Source organism: Vicia villosa, linkage group LG6, assembly GCF_029867415.1.
Source record: "Vicia villosa cultivar HV-30 ecotype Madison, WI linkage group LG6, Vvil1.0, whole genome shotgun sequence".
In the NCBI taxonomy this organism is placed as follows: domain Eukaryota; kingdom Viridiplantae; phylum Streptophyta; class Magnoliopsida; order Fabales; family Fabaceae; genus Vicia; species Vicia villosa.
Window position 1 is genome coordinate 14,973,687 of NC_081185.1, and position 20,339 is coordinate 14,994,025.

Sequence of the window (20,339 nt, forward strand, 5' to 3'; positions counted from 1 at the left end):
AGCCGAGTGCATTCAGATGAGATTTTCTTTGTTCCAAGATTCTCGTCTCCTCAGCAAAGCACATCTCAATGCAATCTTCGTGCTTCAGAAGCCTTGTTCCCTAGTGGAATGCTTTCTCCCCAGTTGAATCATGATTGAATGGTATCTGATTCCCCAGCAAGCTCTTAATGAGGTTCCTTGCCCGAATGCCTCATTCTCCCCAGTAGAGTGTTTTCTCTCCCAAACAGATTGACCTATTTTCCCCAGGAGAGTCATCTTATTCCCTAGTGGAGTTATCTTAACAAAAGGTTCTTATGCCAAGTTCCTTATCCCCAGCGGATTTCTTATCTTCTCAGTGGATCATTATGCAGAAGTATTCATATTCTCCACCGAGTCTCTCCTCAGCAGAGTTACACTTGCATCTTCAGCAGAATCTATTCCCGTCAAGGACTTCCCCAGCGGAATGCGTCCTACACAAGCAAGTTGGTCACTCCCCATCAGAGTTGTCTCCATGACTTGCCTTATCTCCACATCCCCAGAGTGTCGAGAACTTGCTTCTTCAGTGAAGTTGCCAGGGTATTCCCCAAGCAGCCAATTGGGATGTTCTTATCCCCAAGCGGGATTTATTCCCCAAACAGAGCTCGCATCCAGATTTGATCATCTCCAGCAGATTTCTGATCCATCTTTGCCAGCTCGCAGTTTGTGATCCTTGGTCACTCGTCATGTCCTCCCTGCAGAGTTCTATACTCTCCCCAGGACTGCTTCAGCAATTCAGTGCTCATCCGTTGTCTCCCTAAGCAACGTTCGAATCATGCATCATTCGCATTGCATTCTCAAAAGCATATAGCGTCTTCCTTCTCAGGAACGTTATTCTATAAACATTCATACATGCATCATACATAAATCATATCATATTTGTTCCTTTCTGCAGGAAGGTTATCCAGATTCAAATGCTCCCCACAGAGCAATATTCGCCTAGTCATTACAGGCGTTATCCTGATATTGAGATCAGAGGAGGATTGTCAATTCATCTATTGAAGACATTCCGTTCCCGGCGCACACAGTTCGGATGAGATACCTGTCCTTATTCTTGATATTCAGATCAATTGAAAGGACCGCCTCCGGATCCCCCAAGATCTTCCTAAGGAGCCAGCCACTGATATCTAGATCAGATGGAGATGTCTGCCTGGTTGACTTTGTCATTCAGAAGAGGATTGTTCTACTTATTTTTTGACGCAACTCAAATCAAGTCAAAGACATTCCTATTCCCGATGTCCCCAGATCGGTGGAAGATATTTGTTCCTATCCTGATTTCAGCTCAGATGAAGGAACCGCCTCCGGATCTCTATAGATCTTTCAAAGAAGCAAGCCCTCTGATACATCAGATTAGTTGGAAATATCAACTCCCTGACGATTTAGTTCGTTCAGAAGAAGAAACTCGTTTGCCCAGTCCTAATGCCTAACCATCAGTTGAAGACGTTTTCTTTACCCGGCGTACACAGTTCGGAAGAGATATCTGTTCGTATCCTAATATTCAGATTCAGATTAGTTGAAGGAACCGCCTCCGGATCTCCCAAGATCTTCCAAAGGAGCAAGCCACTGATATCATCAGATCATATGGAGATGTCTACCTGATTGACTTTGTCTTTCAGATGAAGATTGTCCTACTTATTTTCCGGCATCATGTCCAGATCAGTTTAAAGGCATTCTTTCCCCGGCGTACACAGTTCGGAAGAGATATTGTTCCTATCCTGATTTCCAGTTCAGTTGAAGGAACCGCCTCTAGATCCCCGTGGTCTTACGAAGGAGCTAGCCGCTAATTCCCAGATTAGTAGGAATATCTACCTGATGATTTAATTGCATCAGAAGAGATGTTTGCCCAGATTCCCAGATCATGATTCCCGGATCAGAGATACCTATTACCCGTTGATGTCCGATTCAACCGATGTATCTCCCTCGATTCCCAAATCGACTTAAGACATCTATCCCGATGCAAGTTCGGAGACATCTGCTACGTCTGATGCCCAGATCATTCGAGATGTTCCTTCTCTTGATGACCATATCATTTGAAGTGTTTCCCTTGCCTGTGGGTGCCCGTTCCTTCTTATCGCAAGTTGGAGCATATTTAATTATCCAGGTCAATTGAAATTTTTTCTCCCAACCTGTGGGGTGGTACATTATTTCTTATAGCAAGATGGAATCTTCTATTGATCAAGAGCGCAAATTTCCGAGTTCATTCTGGTATTCAATCTCCTTCCACCTCGACAGTTCGAAACTTTCATTTCTCACTCGTCTGGTTCAAGAAGTTTGAATAGGAGCAGCTGTTGCACCCCAAAATTTGCCCTCTTTCTCGGTGCTATAAGTTATGAAAGACGTTTATTTCTTCGTTCAGAAAAATTGAGAAAATAATAAAGAGTTTTCGTTATTTTTAGGGAAAATACCCTTTTTAGTCCCTTAACTTTGCCTCAAGGTCCATTATGGTCCCTTAACTTTTAAAAAGTTCAAATCAATCCCTTAAATCTTAAAAACGGAGCACATAGGTCCTTTCCATCCAAATGTCAATAACGACGTTAACTTTTGCTGATGTGGTAGGTGACATGTAAAATTCAGTTTTTGTGACCAATATAGTGACAGAAAATCAGACACTAAATGAGAATTTCTGGGTTTTAATATCTTCTTCATCTTCTTCAAAATTCATAACCAAATTAAATTAAAAATATAAATTAAAACAGTTTTAGAAGAATATCCACATCAACCAACCTAACCTTAACTACCACTAATTTTCCCCATTTTTAAAATCCAAATCTTCCACAACACCACCTTCGACTTTAACTCATTCTTTTTTCAAATGGGTCTCTACACTTTAAAACCACTCTCTTATCCCAATTCTGAAACTAACATTCAAATTCAATTACAACAAACCACTTATACTAATACAAATTCTAATCCAACTTCTAATTCTAATTCTAATTTAGAAATTGAAAACCCTAAAAAATCACTGTTTTTCCCTTTTTGGAAGATCTTGTTTTTCTTTGAAGATCTGCTTTCCACTTGTTTCAAGAATTCCGTCGAAGAAAACCTGGCAAGTTGATTACGTGATCTAGTATCTAATTTATCACATTCTTGTCAATCATCTCAAGAGACCCCTGATTAACACTTCCTCTTCTGCTAACAGATTCTAAATTATTAAAACAACCATCACATACACGATAAGGCTTGCTGGGGTTTGGAGCCATTGAAGCTTCATTCTGTATTCCGAAAACTCCGACTACTCCGGCGAGTAGATTCTTCAGACCAGATTCTTCGGCGAAGCACATTAGGTCGCTGCTAGCTCGACGTCATGACTCGGTTAAGCCGAATGGTGCTCTTATTTTGTGTTTGGCTTCATGAAGTTAATTTTCTGGAAAATGAATTTGGAGAGATGAAGGGTCATTTGGTTTTTGAACAAAGCGACGACTTTTTCGGCCACTAAAGTTGGTCTATACACGTGGCATTCCACATCAGCATATTACAATGCCACTTGGACGTTTTTTTTACTTTGACTAACGGACTCAGACGGAAGGACTAACGTGGCGCTGTTTTAATAGTTAAAGGATTAATTTGAACTTTTTAAAAATTAAGGGACCAATTTGAACCCCGAGACAAAGTTAAAGGACAAAAAAGAGTATTTTCCCTTATTTTTAAGACAGTTCGGTGCAAAGGTCTTCTCCAATTACTTGTACAAGTCATGATTATATGGTTTACCGCTCAAGGACTAATGAATGATAATTTGCATATGATGATCCTTTTGTGGTCCTTGAATCGAGGCATGTTGTGCACGTCAATTGAAGAAGAATTTTGTCATGGTGCGAAATATGAAGTTGTGAATTCCTTATGGTCGAATCATTTGTTGTCGTTTTTAATGCAAGTTTAGTCGGATCAAGGTGGTATTAAATTGCTTGGGGTCCCGATTATAAAGGCAAAGCCCATTCAGATTTTTATCCAAATTCATCCCAAAATTCATTAAAAACTCATTTCAATACAAAGTCCATTACATGAATAATTCAAATTCAAACAATTACATTCATCCATTCACTATTCAATATCCATGACAAAAAGAAACATGTTCTGAAACGATTAATCAAAAACTAAGCCTATTCCATAGTGTATCTCGGCTTTTGATCCTTGTACATTTCAAGTTGAACCGCAACTCGAGCAACTCGAACCGCAATGAATAAACCGAACCAGCCTGCATAACAAACCGATACACAGCTCAGCAAAGAGGGGAAAAGGAGAGAAGAAAAAACGTATCAGAAGGGGGAGCAGAAAAAAAATATGTAACAAAAACCGTAACAAACTTCATCTCTCTCTCTAAACCGCTCTTCATCACGGATTCTTCATCATCTTCAATTTCAACTCACGCTCTCCATCTCCTTCATCATCACTTCCATTCAATCACCTCCAGAAAAATATCACTCTCCTTCAATCTTCAACAAAACCTGTAACAGAATTTTCAGCAAAAAAGAAATACATAACAACAATTCTCGAGACAGAAATGAGAAGAAGATGAAATCGATAACAGAAAAGACTCGACAAACTTCAAGATAAATTGCAAGAAAATTGGTAACAGAATTGGAATTGAAGAGAAATCGTAGCAAACACACTTCAATTACCTTCATCTCTCTCGATTTCAATCCTTTCTCTTCTTCGATCAAGCTCTCAAAAATCTGCAGAGACGTTCATCGATCTCTTTCCTTCATTCTCCGATTTCATATTTCTCTGCAATCGAAGCTTCCATCCTCGTTCATCTTCAATTCGGTGCTAGAAACGTAAGCGTTTCAACATCAACGACTTCAATCACCTTCACGATTCATCAACTACTTCGCAACGTGTCGAATTGCCAGTCATCACCGAGTTTTCTCCTTCATGTGATAATATCAATGTTCATCACTTTCATCGAACCTTCATCTCTGCACCACGCAACTTGCAACGAACCTGCAAACAGCAATCAACGCTCATCATCAGTAACGTTCGACAACATCATCTCGACGCTCAAATTTCAGAAGAACACGAAGGAGTTCCAAAGAAAAAGAAGAATCACGAGTAGTAACTTGAGAGAGGAAGCTATTTACCTGAATTTCATGATTGAGACTTTCCGAAATTTCACTCATCTGTGTCACCTCGGAAGAGTCGCCGAAACTTCTCCGGCAGGAGATAACTGAGAGATGAGATTCTGAGGGAGACGATTTGAGCGAAGAGATGTTTGCGGTGGTGATAATAGAATATAGAATATAGAATATAGAATCCTTGAGTTTTGTTAGATTTTGACATGATAATAGAATATAGAATCCTTGAGTTTTGTTAATTTTTTGGTTGATAAAAAGATAAAAAAACATGTATTATTTTGCTTGTTAGAATTTAGATGTCTACTTACATAGTTTTGCTCTAATTCTTTGATAAAAATGTCATAAAAAAACAATTTTCTCTTTTTAGATTTTGTTTTAGGATTTACTTAGAACTTAATTTCTAGTATTTTCTATAGCGTGCTTCCTTGTTACTACTGATTTGTTTGCTGCGATGTGCGAGATACTTCGAGAGAGCCTTCAATTGTGATTCGACTTGCTTCGTGTTCCACTTTATTTGTGGGACACGAATTCGCTTCCAGTGCGATTTGTCTTGCGACTTGATTTGTGTCGTGTTCCACTTTATTTGTGGGACACGAACCTATTTCCGATGTCAGTCACCTGAGCTCTCATTCATTGAGATGTATACTCTTGTATTGTCTGGATTGTTTCCCTTACAGGTTGCTCGTGTGGTCATGCTCGACGCGTACCACACGCCGCTTGTGATTTATTTTCACGACGATGCTTTCTGACTTTGCTTGATGCTAGCTTACGTGAAGTATTCTGGACTTCGTTGCTTACACTTGCTAGCTCATTGCGGATTTGCTATCCGTTTGGTATTGTCTCCTGGTCCTCTTTACTTTTTCACGCACCATATCTTGCCATGAGAAGTAGGGTAGGCATGCAGCATCATATTTGCCATGAGAAGTAGGACCTAGACATTCATCTGGCCAAGCCCTCGAAAGAGGCTCTGTTTTTGTTGGTGTGTTTATATTTGTGCTTTGCGGCAGGGAGTCACGGTGTAATAAGTCCTATATGGCACTCCGTTAAATCCTCATGTAAGGCACGCGGAAAGGGTTAGCAATCAACCCCCGCCCAATCTCATCGAGTCTATTCAGTATGCGCACGCTACGTGTGGCTCGCTTCTGAACCTGCACAAGATCTTGTTATCGAGTATGTCAGGAAAAGGGTTCATGCAACCGGACCCCCGTATTTCCTATAGCTCGCGTCGCTCGACGTTGATGCTCGGTATACGCACACACCGTTTTCCTTTCAGATCCGTGACGGCTTGGTTGCTGAAAGGGACCCGCTCCTCTTGTCTATGGCCCGATCATTTTCGCGAGGTCTAATGCTTGGTTGACTCGGGTGATTCGCTCCCCTTGGTTATGGCGGGACCGCTTTCCTACTACTTGGTCAGTGCCAGTAGTTTGTTTGCTTTACAAGTGGAGCTCGTTTGTGTGCCATTGTTATGCATTTGTTTGATCACTACTTCGGTAGTTTGCTTGATTATCGAGCGGAGCTCGATCATAGGCCATATGGTTGTGATTCTTGTTCACTATCTTTGTATCTGCTATGCCTGTTAGTATGATATCTTTGTGATGCTTGTTCACTATCTTCTTATCTGCTATGCCTGTTAGTATGATATCTTTGTGATGCTTGTTCACACACTCGCACATGTATTCCTGTTACATGTTGTTTGCGATGCCTGTTCGCATTGTTATTCGTGATACTTGTTCACATTTGACGTGTATGCCTGTTACATGTTTGTCTTTCTATCTGCGATGCCTGTTCGTATGATATCTTTGCGATGCCTGTTCGCCTGTTCTTTTCTGTGATGCCTGTTCACATGCCATGTTTGCTAGGATCTTTGTGATGCTCCTTGTTTGCATGCTCCCATAGGGTGCTCGGTTCCGTTTCTCTAGGAGACGCGAATCGAGATAGAAAAAGAAACTTTTGAGTCGAACTACGGCGCTCTGATTTCTCCACTGCACATTGGAGGTACGTAGGCATAGGGTACGAACACCCTAGCGAGCAACTTTTCTCCTTTTCTTTATTTTGTTTGAACTTTTCTTTTTTTGTTGTTTTGTTCGACTCTTTTTCCTTTATCCTCTTTGCCTACTATTTGCATTTTCCTGTTATCTTGTATATCCTTCCATTGCATGTTTCCCTTTGCACAGAGCATGACACACACACACACCCTTAGATTAGAAATTAGCAAAAGTTGATATTGTGGAGTACCACGGGCATGAGGGGTGCTAGTACCTTCCCCTTGCGCAACCGACTCCCTTACCTGTTTTCTGAGACCATTGCTTGTTATTTGGTTTTCTTCGATATTTTACATTCCTGTGCGTAGGATAAATAGATGTTCGATGGCGACTTCATTGTATTTGTTTTGATGAGTTTTCCAGTTGCTTCACATGTACTCTGATTTTGTATGTACTTTTAATTCTAGTTGCTTCTTACATCTTAAAATTACTTTTTGTGCTAACATATTGAGTTGAGATTATTTAAAATATATTTTTATATTTAGAGCAACAATGGCTCGAAGGAAAAAATTGAATATTAGGCATCGAGCAAGTGATAATGAAGGAATGCAGTCTACTCCTACAAATACCAACTCAACCAATGTGCGAAGAATTATTGTTGCACAAACTCATTCTGATCCTAGTCATACTGATGGTGTACATGAGTCTGTAGAGTCTCATTATATTCCTTCTGACATGGAAGCTGAAGAAGAACAAATTGAAAAAGGTATTTTAGTTCATCTTTGTTACTTATGGATAGCTATTATATTTCTTATTTTAATAGGATGATGTCACCTCACTTATTATGTAATTTGTTATACTTGTGGACGTAGAACCTAAACGAACAAGAGGTCCAACAAGAATGCTAGATGTATGGCAAATGGAAGATGATTTCATAATTGTTAATTTGGATAAACATGGCCGACCAATTGGTGAGGAAGCAACAACTTTTACCCGTTTCATAGGTAGTTTAGTTAGAAGGCATCAATATGCTCCTATCAATATCAGAAATTGGAAAAAATGCCAGAAAAATACGTGTAGAGCAAATGGAAGTAGTAGAGGTATATATTATCATTGTACATTTAATATAACTTGTATTTTTTATTTAACATTGCATTGTGTAGAGCAAATTTGAATTTGTTCCTCCAATAAACGAGTTAACACGAGAAATGATAAAATTTGAGTTGAATGAGAAGTGGAGGCAGTGGAAGGGTGATCTAAAGGCAATGGCATATGATCCGAGTAAACCAGAAGAAGAAGTTGCATCAACAATACCTGATGATGGGGTTGACAAAGATCAATATCGTGAGTTGGTTCATTATTGGTTCTCCGATGATGGACAAGTAAGTAATACATATTATGAGTAATACATTAAAATGTTTATTATTTTGACTACATGTGTATAATATTTTACATCGATTGCAGAAAATAAGCAAAATTAACAGGCAAAATCGTGCTAAGTTTGAAGATGTCCATTGCATGGGTACAAAAAGTCTCCCAAAATTTATTGATGAAAAGGTTTGTTTCTTTTTATTGTACTTTTTATAGGGTGAATTGTATTTAAAAAACAATTAACATATAACTTGTATATTTGATTTTAGATGAAAAAAGGGAAAGGAGTATTGCCTGATCGTCAAGAGATTTACATCGAAACTCGCACTCGTAAAGATGGGTCCTTTGTTAATGAAAAGGCGACAAAATTGATTGTAACTTCTACTTATATGAAAATTAGTTACAATGATTGAAACTTAGGTCTGCTGATAGAAACTAAGTTATAGCATGATTAAAACTCTTGCTTGTTTATTGAATAATATTTCTGGCGAGGTTCCAATAAATATTTGATTTAGCATGTTTGTATGGTGCATTCTGTTTATAAAGGAAAACATAATGTAGTTTCATTTTGTTTTTTACGTACACCTTTATGACACATTTATGTAGTTTCATTACATAAGTATGCTACACCTTTATGACAAAGTGCTGACACAATTATGGTATTATATATATATATATATATATATATATATATATATATATATATATATATATATATATATATATATAATGTAACAAAAAAACTATAACAGGTGATACACAAACTGACACTGTGCTACACCATTAACTAGTTTGTACGATTTCTATGGTGCATTATGTTGCAACACAATGTATATGTAAAAAAAGGTATGATTAAAAAGATATAGATTCTAAAGAGTTAGTTCTTTCTATTATATATAAATGTGCCAACAATGAGGGTATCTCAGTTACAATTATATTGTGGTATTTACTTTCAAAAGTTTATTGTTTCATAGTATTGTGGATCATTTTTTGTTTTGTCGTGTGTCACTGTTTTTGTTGGGTATCTCTATGTATAATTTTGGTATAATTCTTGCCATCTAAACATACAATAATATTGCATGTACATTGAGTATAAATCAATATGACACAATATTTTTACATTTCAGGAAGAACTAAACAAATACAGTAATGAGGCTGGGCCATCTCAATCAACCCAAAGTATGCAAGGTTCTATGCCTTGGAATGGTGATACATTTTCTAAAGTACAAGGAGCTGCAAAGAAGGGGCGTGTGCGATGTATGGGCAAGTTTCCTAAATCCAAAAAATCAAAGGTTTATGTGTCCGAAAATGAAGAGTTACGTGATAGAGTTAAGCATATGGAAGGCTTGTTAGCAAATGTCCTTACCTTAATTCAGAATAAATTTTCTGGACAAGATGTGAATGACATAATACAAGCTGCTCAACAAGTTACTGATACTTCTAGTGCTCATTGTAGCAACCTGCCTAAAAATTATAACTTAGAGAGTCGCCACCTATTCTGAAGGGCGAATAGGAAACCCTACGCAGTATAGAGATCGAGGTAAGATACTAAATTCAGGTCGAGGGAAGGTGTTAGGCACCCTCAACCCTTTCCTAAAGGTTGACATTGCAAAGATAATGGTTATGGCAAAACATAAAGAAAGGTAACAAACAATTAATAGGGTTAAAGACATGATTAAGATTTGGAGAAAGGGGACTCGCCTTGTTACCAAGTGCCTACGTACCTCCTTATGGAGGATCAGAGTCAACGTAGTTCGGGCACAGGATTGTACGCCTTAGAGTTGAATTGAATGTATTTGAATTTGTTTTGAAGTTGTTTTGAAATGTTTTAGGATTTGGGCGTACAACCCTAGTTTAATTTGTTACCATTAGTCGCGATAACCAATAGGTTTGATTACCAAGGCTAACAGATTGAAGGGAGGATTGCTAACCACTATAATCGATAGATTCAATTATCGCGAATAGCAAGTGTGTGTTTTAATTATCGTTACCCCTCATAATCGATAGATTCGATTACGAATAATAACGAATTTTACAGAGGGAAAATGCTAATCATCGTAACCAATAAGATGGTTAAAACCATTTAGCAAAATAAATTGTTATTTTAATTTATTATTTAAATAGTTAAATAATCGATTATTATCCATCGCGATCAATAAATTTAATCGAAACGAATAATAAATAATATTTTAATACTTATCATATTATTAATTCAATTCAAAAATCAAATTATAAATATGATTAATAATTAAAACTTAATTATAATCATTTATAATAATAAAACAAAACAATTATACTTTATATGTTTTTAGTATTGACTAGAATTAGACTAAAAGGCACAAACTACACTAGTTTTAATATCTAATCATTAAATTAAATTAATAAAACTAGTAGCCTAATTAAACGTGGGAAGATATTATTTGGTTTTTTTTATTTAGCTAAAATTTAATCAAACAAAAAGACCTTAACCAATTAACTAATAAAACAAAATTAGATGATGAGAACCTGCATGTTAACATATGATAATAATCAGCATGTTAGTAAATAACTAATGAAAATAGCCATAGACAAGATACACATGGGCGGTGCCTTTATTGATACAATCAACGTTACGGTGCCAAAACGACATGGTTCGACTTTTCAAATATTTCAAAGCCCCAGTCATAGCGCGACATGTGTCCTTTCCCAAATAAAATAAATAAAAACAAAACCAATGCACATATATAGCTGCTCAGCATAAAAGGAAAGAAACCACAAAAACAACATTAACGCTTTCCTCTTCTCTTTCCCATATCTCAGCCATTCTCATACCCATTTCTCAAACCAAACTAAACACATATTAACATTGGAATCTATAGAGAATGAATAACACTCACCGTAGTATGACCGCTTGCAGATCGGAATTGGCTTTGGTGGTTTGTGGTTGTTTTGGAGCCGTCGGAGGAGCGACGTGTTTGGAGCGCAAATCTCGCCGGGGTGATGCCCTGTGTTGCAGTGATTTCCGCGGTGGTTCTTGGAGCAGGCAGAACGGTGGTTGCGGAATCGGAATTGGAACGGTGGTGGAAACGATCTCTGGGGGCTTTGCGGTGCCGGACCGAACCTGAAAATCTAAAACAAAACAACAAATAATAGCAGCTTGATTCCCATAGTTGTTTTCATGTTAATTTTCCTGCAGGTTGTATTGAGGTGCGGTTCGGTTGTTATGAAGATACAGATCCATGATGATGGATGAAATTTGGAGTGATACGTTGTTGAATTAGGTGTTGTAAGTTGTTATGGTTTATGGTGATGAGTAAAAGTGGGATATGAAGGTTAATCTGATTTTGGTTTTGCAGATGAGGATAAAAAGGTTTGAACCAGAAAGATATTCTAAAAAACATGTATGTGAGAGATGATTTTTGTGAAAGCCTGGAATTGGATATTGACGGTTAGACATTATTAGTGGAGATTTTGGCCTTTTCAGACTGCTAGGTGAGGGTTACATGAGGATGATAAGGTTTTCGTGGATCGTTTTGACAAGAGATTGTTAGACTCTTAGAACTAATGTGTAAAAATGTCAGGACTATGTACAGACGGTAAAAAGAAGGTTGTGGAGCCAAGTGTGTTTTGTTAGCCTTCAGTGTTATACCGGGTGGATATGATTTTGTACAGAAAAATTGGCCTCGCCTAATGTGTACAAAAATGTTCTATTTATATTAGTCAAATTAGGGTTTTCTACACCTAATGGGCCTATTGCCCAACTAATTAATTTAATAAAAATAATAAAAGGATAAAAATCCTAATAATACTAATATTAAAATTAATAGTAACAATTCTAATTATACTAATAATCCTAATAATATGAAATAATAATATTAGTTAGTTAATAAAATTGCAATGGATAATAACAGTTAATAAAATTACAATAATAACCAAAAAACAAAGAAAATGTTAGTAAAAGCAATTATATTCAAAAACAATAGAACCCTTGTGGTAATCGGGCCCAATGTTTAGATCCCAAAACACCTGCTAATTTCACCCCTAATTTAATAAAAATAGTTTATAAGAGAATGGGTTTAACAATAGAAATGTTAAACCCCACAGCTCTTAAATTTAATACCCTTGATAAATTATTAGACGAGAACTTGATCGGGCAAATTTTGGGGTATGACACTCATAACCATTTGAACTCTCCTAGTCCTAACAATAATGAAGATATTGAAAATGGTATTAATTACTTCTCACTAAAGTTATTAATATTTTTAGGAGTCATTATCTACATTGAATTGTTTTATCATTCATCTTTTTATTTTAATTTCTTGTAGGTGAAGATTAAAGGCTAGTATGGGAGACTTGATGATAAAAACTTGAAGATAGAAGTTATAGGCTATAAAGTGCACACAATTTGTTTTGGAGTTGGAACTCTTTATTTTATAATTACAAAACAATCTTTTTTTGTCGTTGTTAGTATAATTTTCTAAATATTCTAGAATTGATATGATCCAAGTCCAACTATCATTAGTTTTAAGTTTATAAGAGTTTGAGTTAATTCTCAATATATATATATATATATATATATATATATATATATATATATATATATATATATATATATATATATATATATATCATGTCACACTTTTGTTACAATTTATTTCATAAGTATATTTATTAAATTGATTAATTTCTAATTCGATTAGAATAACGTCTGTATATAATAACAAAGATTGACATTCAACTATATATTAATATTGCGGTTAAATGTGAGAATAATAAAATTTTAATAAAAGGAAATTCACGTCAAGATTTATACCTACGGAATTTTAAGAAAAAATAACAAGCTTTAGTAAGGTCTATACCTACAGAAAAAGGTCGTAGGTATAACTAAATAATTATACCACCGGCATAAAATCCGTAACTATAGCCTATAGTGACGACAGACATCTGTAGGTATAGCAAATTATAGGTCACGAAAAAAAGTGCCGTAGGTATAGGTATTTTGGGTTTTACCTATAGTAAATAAACATTTACCTACGCTTTTTGACTGTCACTAAAAGTCAAATTTCTTGTAGTGTTAATAGGTTATGGATATTAAGTCCTCTCTCTCTCTCTATATATATATATATATATATATATATATATATATATATATATATATATATATCATTTAAATATTCAATAAAATAGTCTATATAATATTTTAAAATATGCTATATATTGATAATATTCTATATATTTATATTATTATATATACTTATCATATTTGATTATTTTCATTAATAATACATAAATTTTTAATATTGTATATATTCTATGTATTTATAATATTTTGTAATATTTCTATACTTATAATAAAATATTAATAATCTATAAATATTTATATATTTTAAATAGTCTATAATATTCTATAAATATTATATATATTTATAATACTCAACAACATTCCACATATTTATGTATTTAAATATATATATATATATATATATATATATATATATATATATATATATATATATATATATTCTATATATTTATATGCGTAAGATTATATACATATACATAATATTTTATATGTATTTAAATAATCTTCTTTATATGTAATATTATATATATTAATATGTGTAGAACTTTCCTTCTATTAAAGCATATAGAATACTCTTTGGGTGTATGTATAAACTCGATATAGTCTATAAATAGTGGATAGCTTATCATGTGTAAACAAATTAAAAACATGAATGTAAATTAGTTTGTAAAGTATTTTTTACAAACAATAGAAATTATATTTATCTCAAATAGTCTTTCCTTCCAATTCCTTACAAAATATCTTTTTTTCACAATTTTGTTGGCACTTCGTTATTTCTACAATGCAGGTAAGGATATCGCCTCTATTGATGATGTTATAATCGAATACTTAATGTTTGCAAAGAAATATTTATTACATATTCTAACATTGGTGTTGTTTACATGCATCAATTATTGATTAGAAAGTCACCATTTTTGGCTTGATTCCTTTCTCAATCGTTGCAAAAAGAAACATTATAGAGTCTGCTAGATGTACTATGGAAAAGCGATTTAGTAGAGTCTTGCATTATGTTTCTTATTGCAATGATAGTGCTATGAATTAAGTAAAATGTAGTCATCTTCAAACCTATAAGTTATGCATGGCAACAATTACTAACTTTGGTATAATAATTCATTTTTCTTCCAAAACCATTAAATATATGTTTAACAATCGTCTGCTACCCTTATTGATGGTGCTTTTTCAGAATAAGTTCGGTGACAACATAGGCTTTTCAATATGCTTGTTATCTATGATGTTTTGAATTGTTCTCAATCTTTTACTACTTCACATAACTATCCATCTCTAAAATGTTCTTAATTCGTTAGTCCATCAGTCAATTAATAGGTTATAGATATTAAGTCCTCTCTCTCTCTCTCCCTCTCTCTCTCTCTCCATATATATATATATATATATATATATATATATATATATATTGTTGTGAATTCAATGCCAAGAACAAAGTATAAACCAAGGAAGAATAAAGGACAAGGAAGAAGAGGAACACAATAATTGGTTATAACTGCTATTCTTTTACTTTATCTTAGAACAAGATTACAAGTTTACAAGAATAACAAATAACCTCTCTCACCCTAAATTAGGATTTGCAACTTAGTAATGATGAGAGACTAGTATGCTATTTATAATAAAACCTAACATACTAACTAATGGGCTTTTTCCACAAGGCCCATTACACAAGCCAACTTAATAAACAAGCTAACTTAACAAATTAGGGTTTAAACACTAAAACCTAATTTAACATGCTAACAACCCTAGCATCTTCGACACAAGCATGTGAACAACCTTCGACTTCATGCTTAACCCTGTCGAACCAAGAAGCTACCCTTCGGCCATACTAAAGTTCGATCCAATATCTCACAAATCTCCACCTTGGATCTAACTCTACAATATCAAGGGAACAAACTAGCTTTCTTCATGTAGCTTTAGCAACTGCATACAGTGGAAAAACTTGCAACTCGGTAATGTCTTGGTGATCATATCAGCAGCATTGTCTTCAGTCGAAACCTTCAGCACTTGGACTTCTCCACGCTCGATTACTCCTCTGACGAAATGCAGCCTCACATCAATGTGCTTAGTTCGCTCATGATAGGCTGAATTCTTCGACAGGTGTATTGCACTTTGACTATCACATTTAACAGTGATACCTCGACCTTGAAGTTTCAGCTCCTTCGCAAAACCTTCAAGCCACAATGCTTCTTTCACAGCTTCAGTTAATGCAATATACTCTGCTTCAGTGGTTGATAGAGCAACAACCTTTTGAATAGTTGCTTTCCAACTGATTGCTGTGCCAAACATAGTGAAAACATATCCAGAAATAGATTTTCTGGAATCCATACAACCTGCATAATCAGAGTCGACATATCCTTCGATTACTGCTTTACTATCTTCACCTAAGGCTCCACCATAAATTAGGACTCTATTCAGAGACCCATTTATGTACCTTAAAATCCACTTCAATGCTTGCCAGTGAGCCTTTCCAGGATTCGCCATGTACCTGCTTACAAGACTTACTGTGTATGCTGTGTTGGGTCTAGTACAAACCATAGCATACATCAAAGAACCGACTATATTAGCATATGGGATGCTATTCATATAGGCTTTTTCGACATCAGTACTGGGACACTGATCAATACTCATCTTGAATTGAGGGTTTGTTGGAGTCACAACTGGCTTTGAATTCGACATACCAAACTTTTCAAGAATCTTCCGTAGATATGCCTCTTGAGATAGACATAACTTCGACTTCTTTCTATCTCTTCGAATGTCAATTCCAAGAATCCTGGAAGCAGCTCCCAGATCCTTCATATCGAACTCCTTATTGAGTTCAGCCTTCACCCTCATCACATCTTCGACACTGTTGCTTGCTATGAGAATATCATCAACATAAAGCAACAAAATAACAAATGAATTACCAGGTCGAAATCTGAAGTAAACACAGTGGTCGAACTGACTTCTAATGAAACTTATGTGTGCACTGAACTTGTCGAATCTCCTATTCCACTGTCGAGGAGATTGTTTCAGCCCATATAAAGATCTTTTTAGCTTGCACACATAATCTTCCTTTCCCTTTTCGACATACCCTTCAGGTTGCCTCATCAGGATCGTTTCATCTAAATCACCATACAAGAACGCAGTCTTCACATCCATTTGTTCCAGTTCAAGGTCGAACTGTGCCACCATGGCAAGCAACATTCGAATGGATCTATGCTTCACAACAGGAGAGAACACATCATTGAAGTCGACACCTTCTTTCTGAGTGAAACCCCTTGCGACCAGTCTTGCCTTGTATCTTTTCGACGTCACTCCTTCAATTCCTTCCTTAACTTTGAAAATCCATTTACAGCTGACTAACCTTGCCCCAACAGGTTTCTTGATCAGTTCCCAAGTGTGATTATCATGAAGAGATTTCATCTCATCATCCATGGCCTTCCGCCATTCAGTCTTATTTTGACTCCTCATAACTTCCTTATAATCTCTAGGTTCATCATCAAGAACCTCACTGGCAGAGATTAATGCATAAGTTATAAGATCTGCATACCCAAGTCTCTGAGGTGGTTTGATGACTCTTCTCGACCTATCTCTCGACAATAGGTAGTCATCGTCAGTTTCCTCAACTTCCTCAGCATCTTCTGCTTCTTCTTCGACTTCATCAGGGATATGCAATTCAGCATCAACATGCTCCACCTCAACAGGAATCTCTACCTATTCCAGCTCTTCTATTCTTCGACCATCATCAGTTTTCTTGAAAGCCATTTCAGCTTCATTGAAAACTACGTCTCGACTGGTGATACACCTCCTGTGACCTGGCTCTAGGCACCATAGCCTATAAGCTTTGACTCCTTCAGGGTATCCCATGAACATGCATTTTAGAGCTCTAGGTTCGACCTTGTCTTGCCTAATGTGAGCATAGGCTACGCAGCCAAATACTCTTAGTTTGTCGAGATCTGGTGGATGTCCCGACCAAACTTCTTCAGGTGTTTTCATATCTAACGCTATCGAAGGACATCTGTTTATCAGATATGTTGCTGTCGCAACAGCCTCAACCCAGAACACCTTCTTTAACCCCGCACTAGTCAACATACATCTGACTCTCTCCAAAATAGTTCGATTAAACCTTTCAGCCAAACCATTTTGTTGTGGAGTACCTGCAGTAGTTCTATGCCTTGCAATACCAGAGGTAGCACAAAAACTGTCGAATGCCTCATTGCAAAATTCAAGGCCATTGTCGGTTCTCAACCTCTTGACCTTTCTGCCAGTCTGATTTTCAACCAGAGTCTTCCAACTTTTGAAATTCTCAAAAGTTTCATCCTTAGTCTTCTGGATGAATACCCATAATTTTCTGGAATAATCATCTACTATGGATAGGAAATACCTTGCCCGAGAATGTGATGCACACCTTGCAGGCCCCCAAAGATCAGCATGGATGTAGTCAAGGGATACATGTGTTCTTTGTTTGCCTTTGTTGAACTTCACTCTGCAAGATTTTCCAAGTACACAGGGTTCACAAAACTTCAGCTTTTCGACTTTGTCTCCACCAAGTAGATTTTGTTTCCCTAATTCGACCAGACCCCTTTCACTGACATGGCCCAATCTCATGTGCCAGATTTCTATCTTCGACAAAGGTTTCGTGGATGCAACATTTGTCGAACCACTTACAACTTCAGCCTCAAGGGTATACAAGCCTTGTTTCTTCACGCCTCTCAAGACTTCCTTCGAACCCTTCATGACTCTTAGGATACTTTTCTCTCCTTGGAAAACATATCCTTTCTTGTCGAATTCACCAAGAGAAAGCAGATTTCTCTTCAAATCAGGAACATACCTGACTTCAGTCAACAACCTTATTGACTCATCATGGAGCTTGAATCTAACAGATCCAATACCTGTAATCTTGCAAGCCTTGTTGTTTCCCAGCAATACTGATCCACCATCTTGATCACATAATTCCTCGAACAAGTCTTTGTTTGGAGTCATGTGCCAAGTGCAACCTGAATCCGTAATCCATTCTCTTCTCGAGTCACTGCTTGAAACCACAAGAACATCAGATGATTCAAAATCATCTTGAACAATGGCTGCATTGCCATTATCCTTGCCTCCATGATCTTTCAGGCGTTTAGGGCACACCTTTCTTGTGTGACCCTCCTTCTTACAATGATAGCATCGAATGCCAGATGCTTCGCCACTGTAAGACTTCGACTGGCTTTTGCCCTTCTTGTCGAACTTACCATTCTTTCGCAAGAATTTTCCTTTAACGGCCAAACCTTCACCAACAGTCGAAGGTTTATGCTCCTTTCGTTCATTCAAGTCCTTAGAATACAGGGCTGATTGAACTTCTTCAAACGTCAGGGACTCCCTTCCATACAAGAGAATTTCTTTGAAGTGAGCATGTGATCGAGGCAGAGCGCACAATAGTAACAGCGCTTGATCTTCATCATCAATCTTTACATCAATATTTTCAAGATCAAGAATCAGCTTATTGAACATATCCAACTGCTCAGCCAATACTTTGTCTTCAATCATCTTGAATGAATACAAAGCTTGCTTCAGGTAGAGTCGATTTACCAGCGATTTGGTCATATACAAACTTTCAAGTTTCGCCCATAACCCTGATGACGTCGTCTCCTTTGATACCTGTCGTAGAACCTTATCACCAAGGCTCAACAGAATTGCGCTGTGTGCTTTCTCGATCATAGCTGTCTTCTCCGCTGCCGTTAATGCAGCATTCATGGCTGCCTCTCCCTTCAACGCTTCCAAACAACCCTGCTGAATCAGTAGGGCTTTCATCTTCAAGCGCCACAGACCGAAATCATTCACTCCGGTGAACTTTTCAATCTCATACTTTGTTGACGGCATCTTCTCCATGCTCACCGCACCAATTTGTTGTGAATTCAATGCCAAGAACAAAGTATAAACCAAGGAAGAATAAAGGACAAGGAAGAAGAGGAACACAATAATTGGTTATAACTGCTATTCTTTTACTTTCTCTTAGAACAAGATTACAAGTTTACAAGAATAACAAATAACCTCTCTCACCCTAAATTAGGATTTGCAACTTAGCAATGATGAGAGACTAGTATGCTATTTATAATAAAACCTAACATACTAACTAATGGGCTTTTTCCACAAGGCCCATTACACAAGCCAACTTAATAAACAAGCTAACTTAACAAATTAGGGTTTAAACACTAAAACCTAATTTAACATGCTAACAACCCTAGCATCTTCGACACAAGCATGTGAACAACCTTCGACTTCATGCTTAACCCTGTCGAACCAAGAAGCTACCCTTCGGCCATACTAGAGTTCGATCCAATATCTCACACATATATATATATATATATATATATATATATATATATATATATATATATATATATCATTTAAATATTCGATAAAATAGTCTATATGATATTTTAAAATATTCTATATATTGATAATATTGTATAAATTTATATTATTATTTATATTTATCATATTTGATTATTTTCATTAATAGTACATAAATTTTTAATGTTGTATATATTCTATGTATTTATAATATTTTGTAATATTTCTATACTTATAATAAAATATTACTAATCTATAAATATTTATATATTCTAAATAGTCTATATTATTCTATAAATATTATATATATTTATAATACTCAACAACATTCCATGTATTTATATGTATTTAAATTCATTCTATATATATGTAATATTCTATATATTTAGATGCGTAAGATTATATACATATACATAATATTTTATATGTATTTAAATAATCTTCTTTATATGTAATATTCTATATATTAATCTGTGTAGAACTTTCTGTCTATTAAAGCGTCTAGAATACTCTATGGAT

The 20,339-nt window shown here is 35.9% G+C and overlaps 1 protein-coding gene and 1 long non-coding RNA gene across 3 annotated transcripts; one reads left to right on the forward strand and one right to left on the reverse strand.

The window, feature by feature from the left end:
- Positions 1 to 3,994: 3,994 nt before the first annotated feature.
- LOC131611266 (uncharacterized) lies at positions 3,995 to 4,982 on the reverse strand. Of its 2 annotated transcripts, none has more exons than XR_009286822.1 (3): positions 4,632 to 4,982; positions 4,317 to 4,457; positions 3,995 to 4,207 (listed from the first exon to the last, which is right to left on the reverse strand). It is a non-coding gene; the product is annotated as an uncharacterized LOC131611266 (long non-coding RNA). The 2 variants fall into 2 exon arrangements; XR_009286821.1 differs by having other exon boundaries at positions 4,307 to 4,457; positions 4,632 to 4,981.
- A 2,633-nt stretch (positions 4,983 to 7,615) lies between these two features.
- On the forward strand, positions 7,616 to 8,240 carry LOC131613251 (uncharacterized). The gene is made up of 3 exons (XM_058884938.1): positions 7,616 to 7,832; positions 7,939 to 8,166; positions 8,230 to 8,240. Exons 1-3 carry the CDS (start codon positions 7,619 to 7,621, stop codon positions 8,238 to 8,240), a joined length of 453 nt encoding a protein of 150 aa, XP_058740921.1. The 5' UTR covers positions 7,616 to 7,618.
- Positions 8,241 to 20,339: the final 12,099 nt, after the last annotated feature.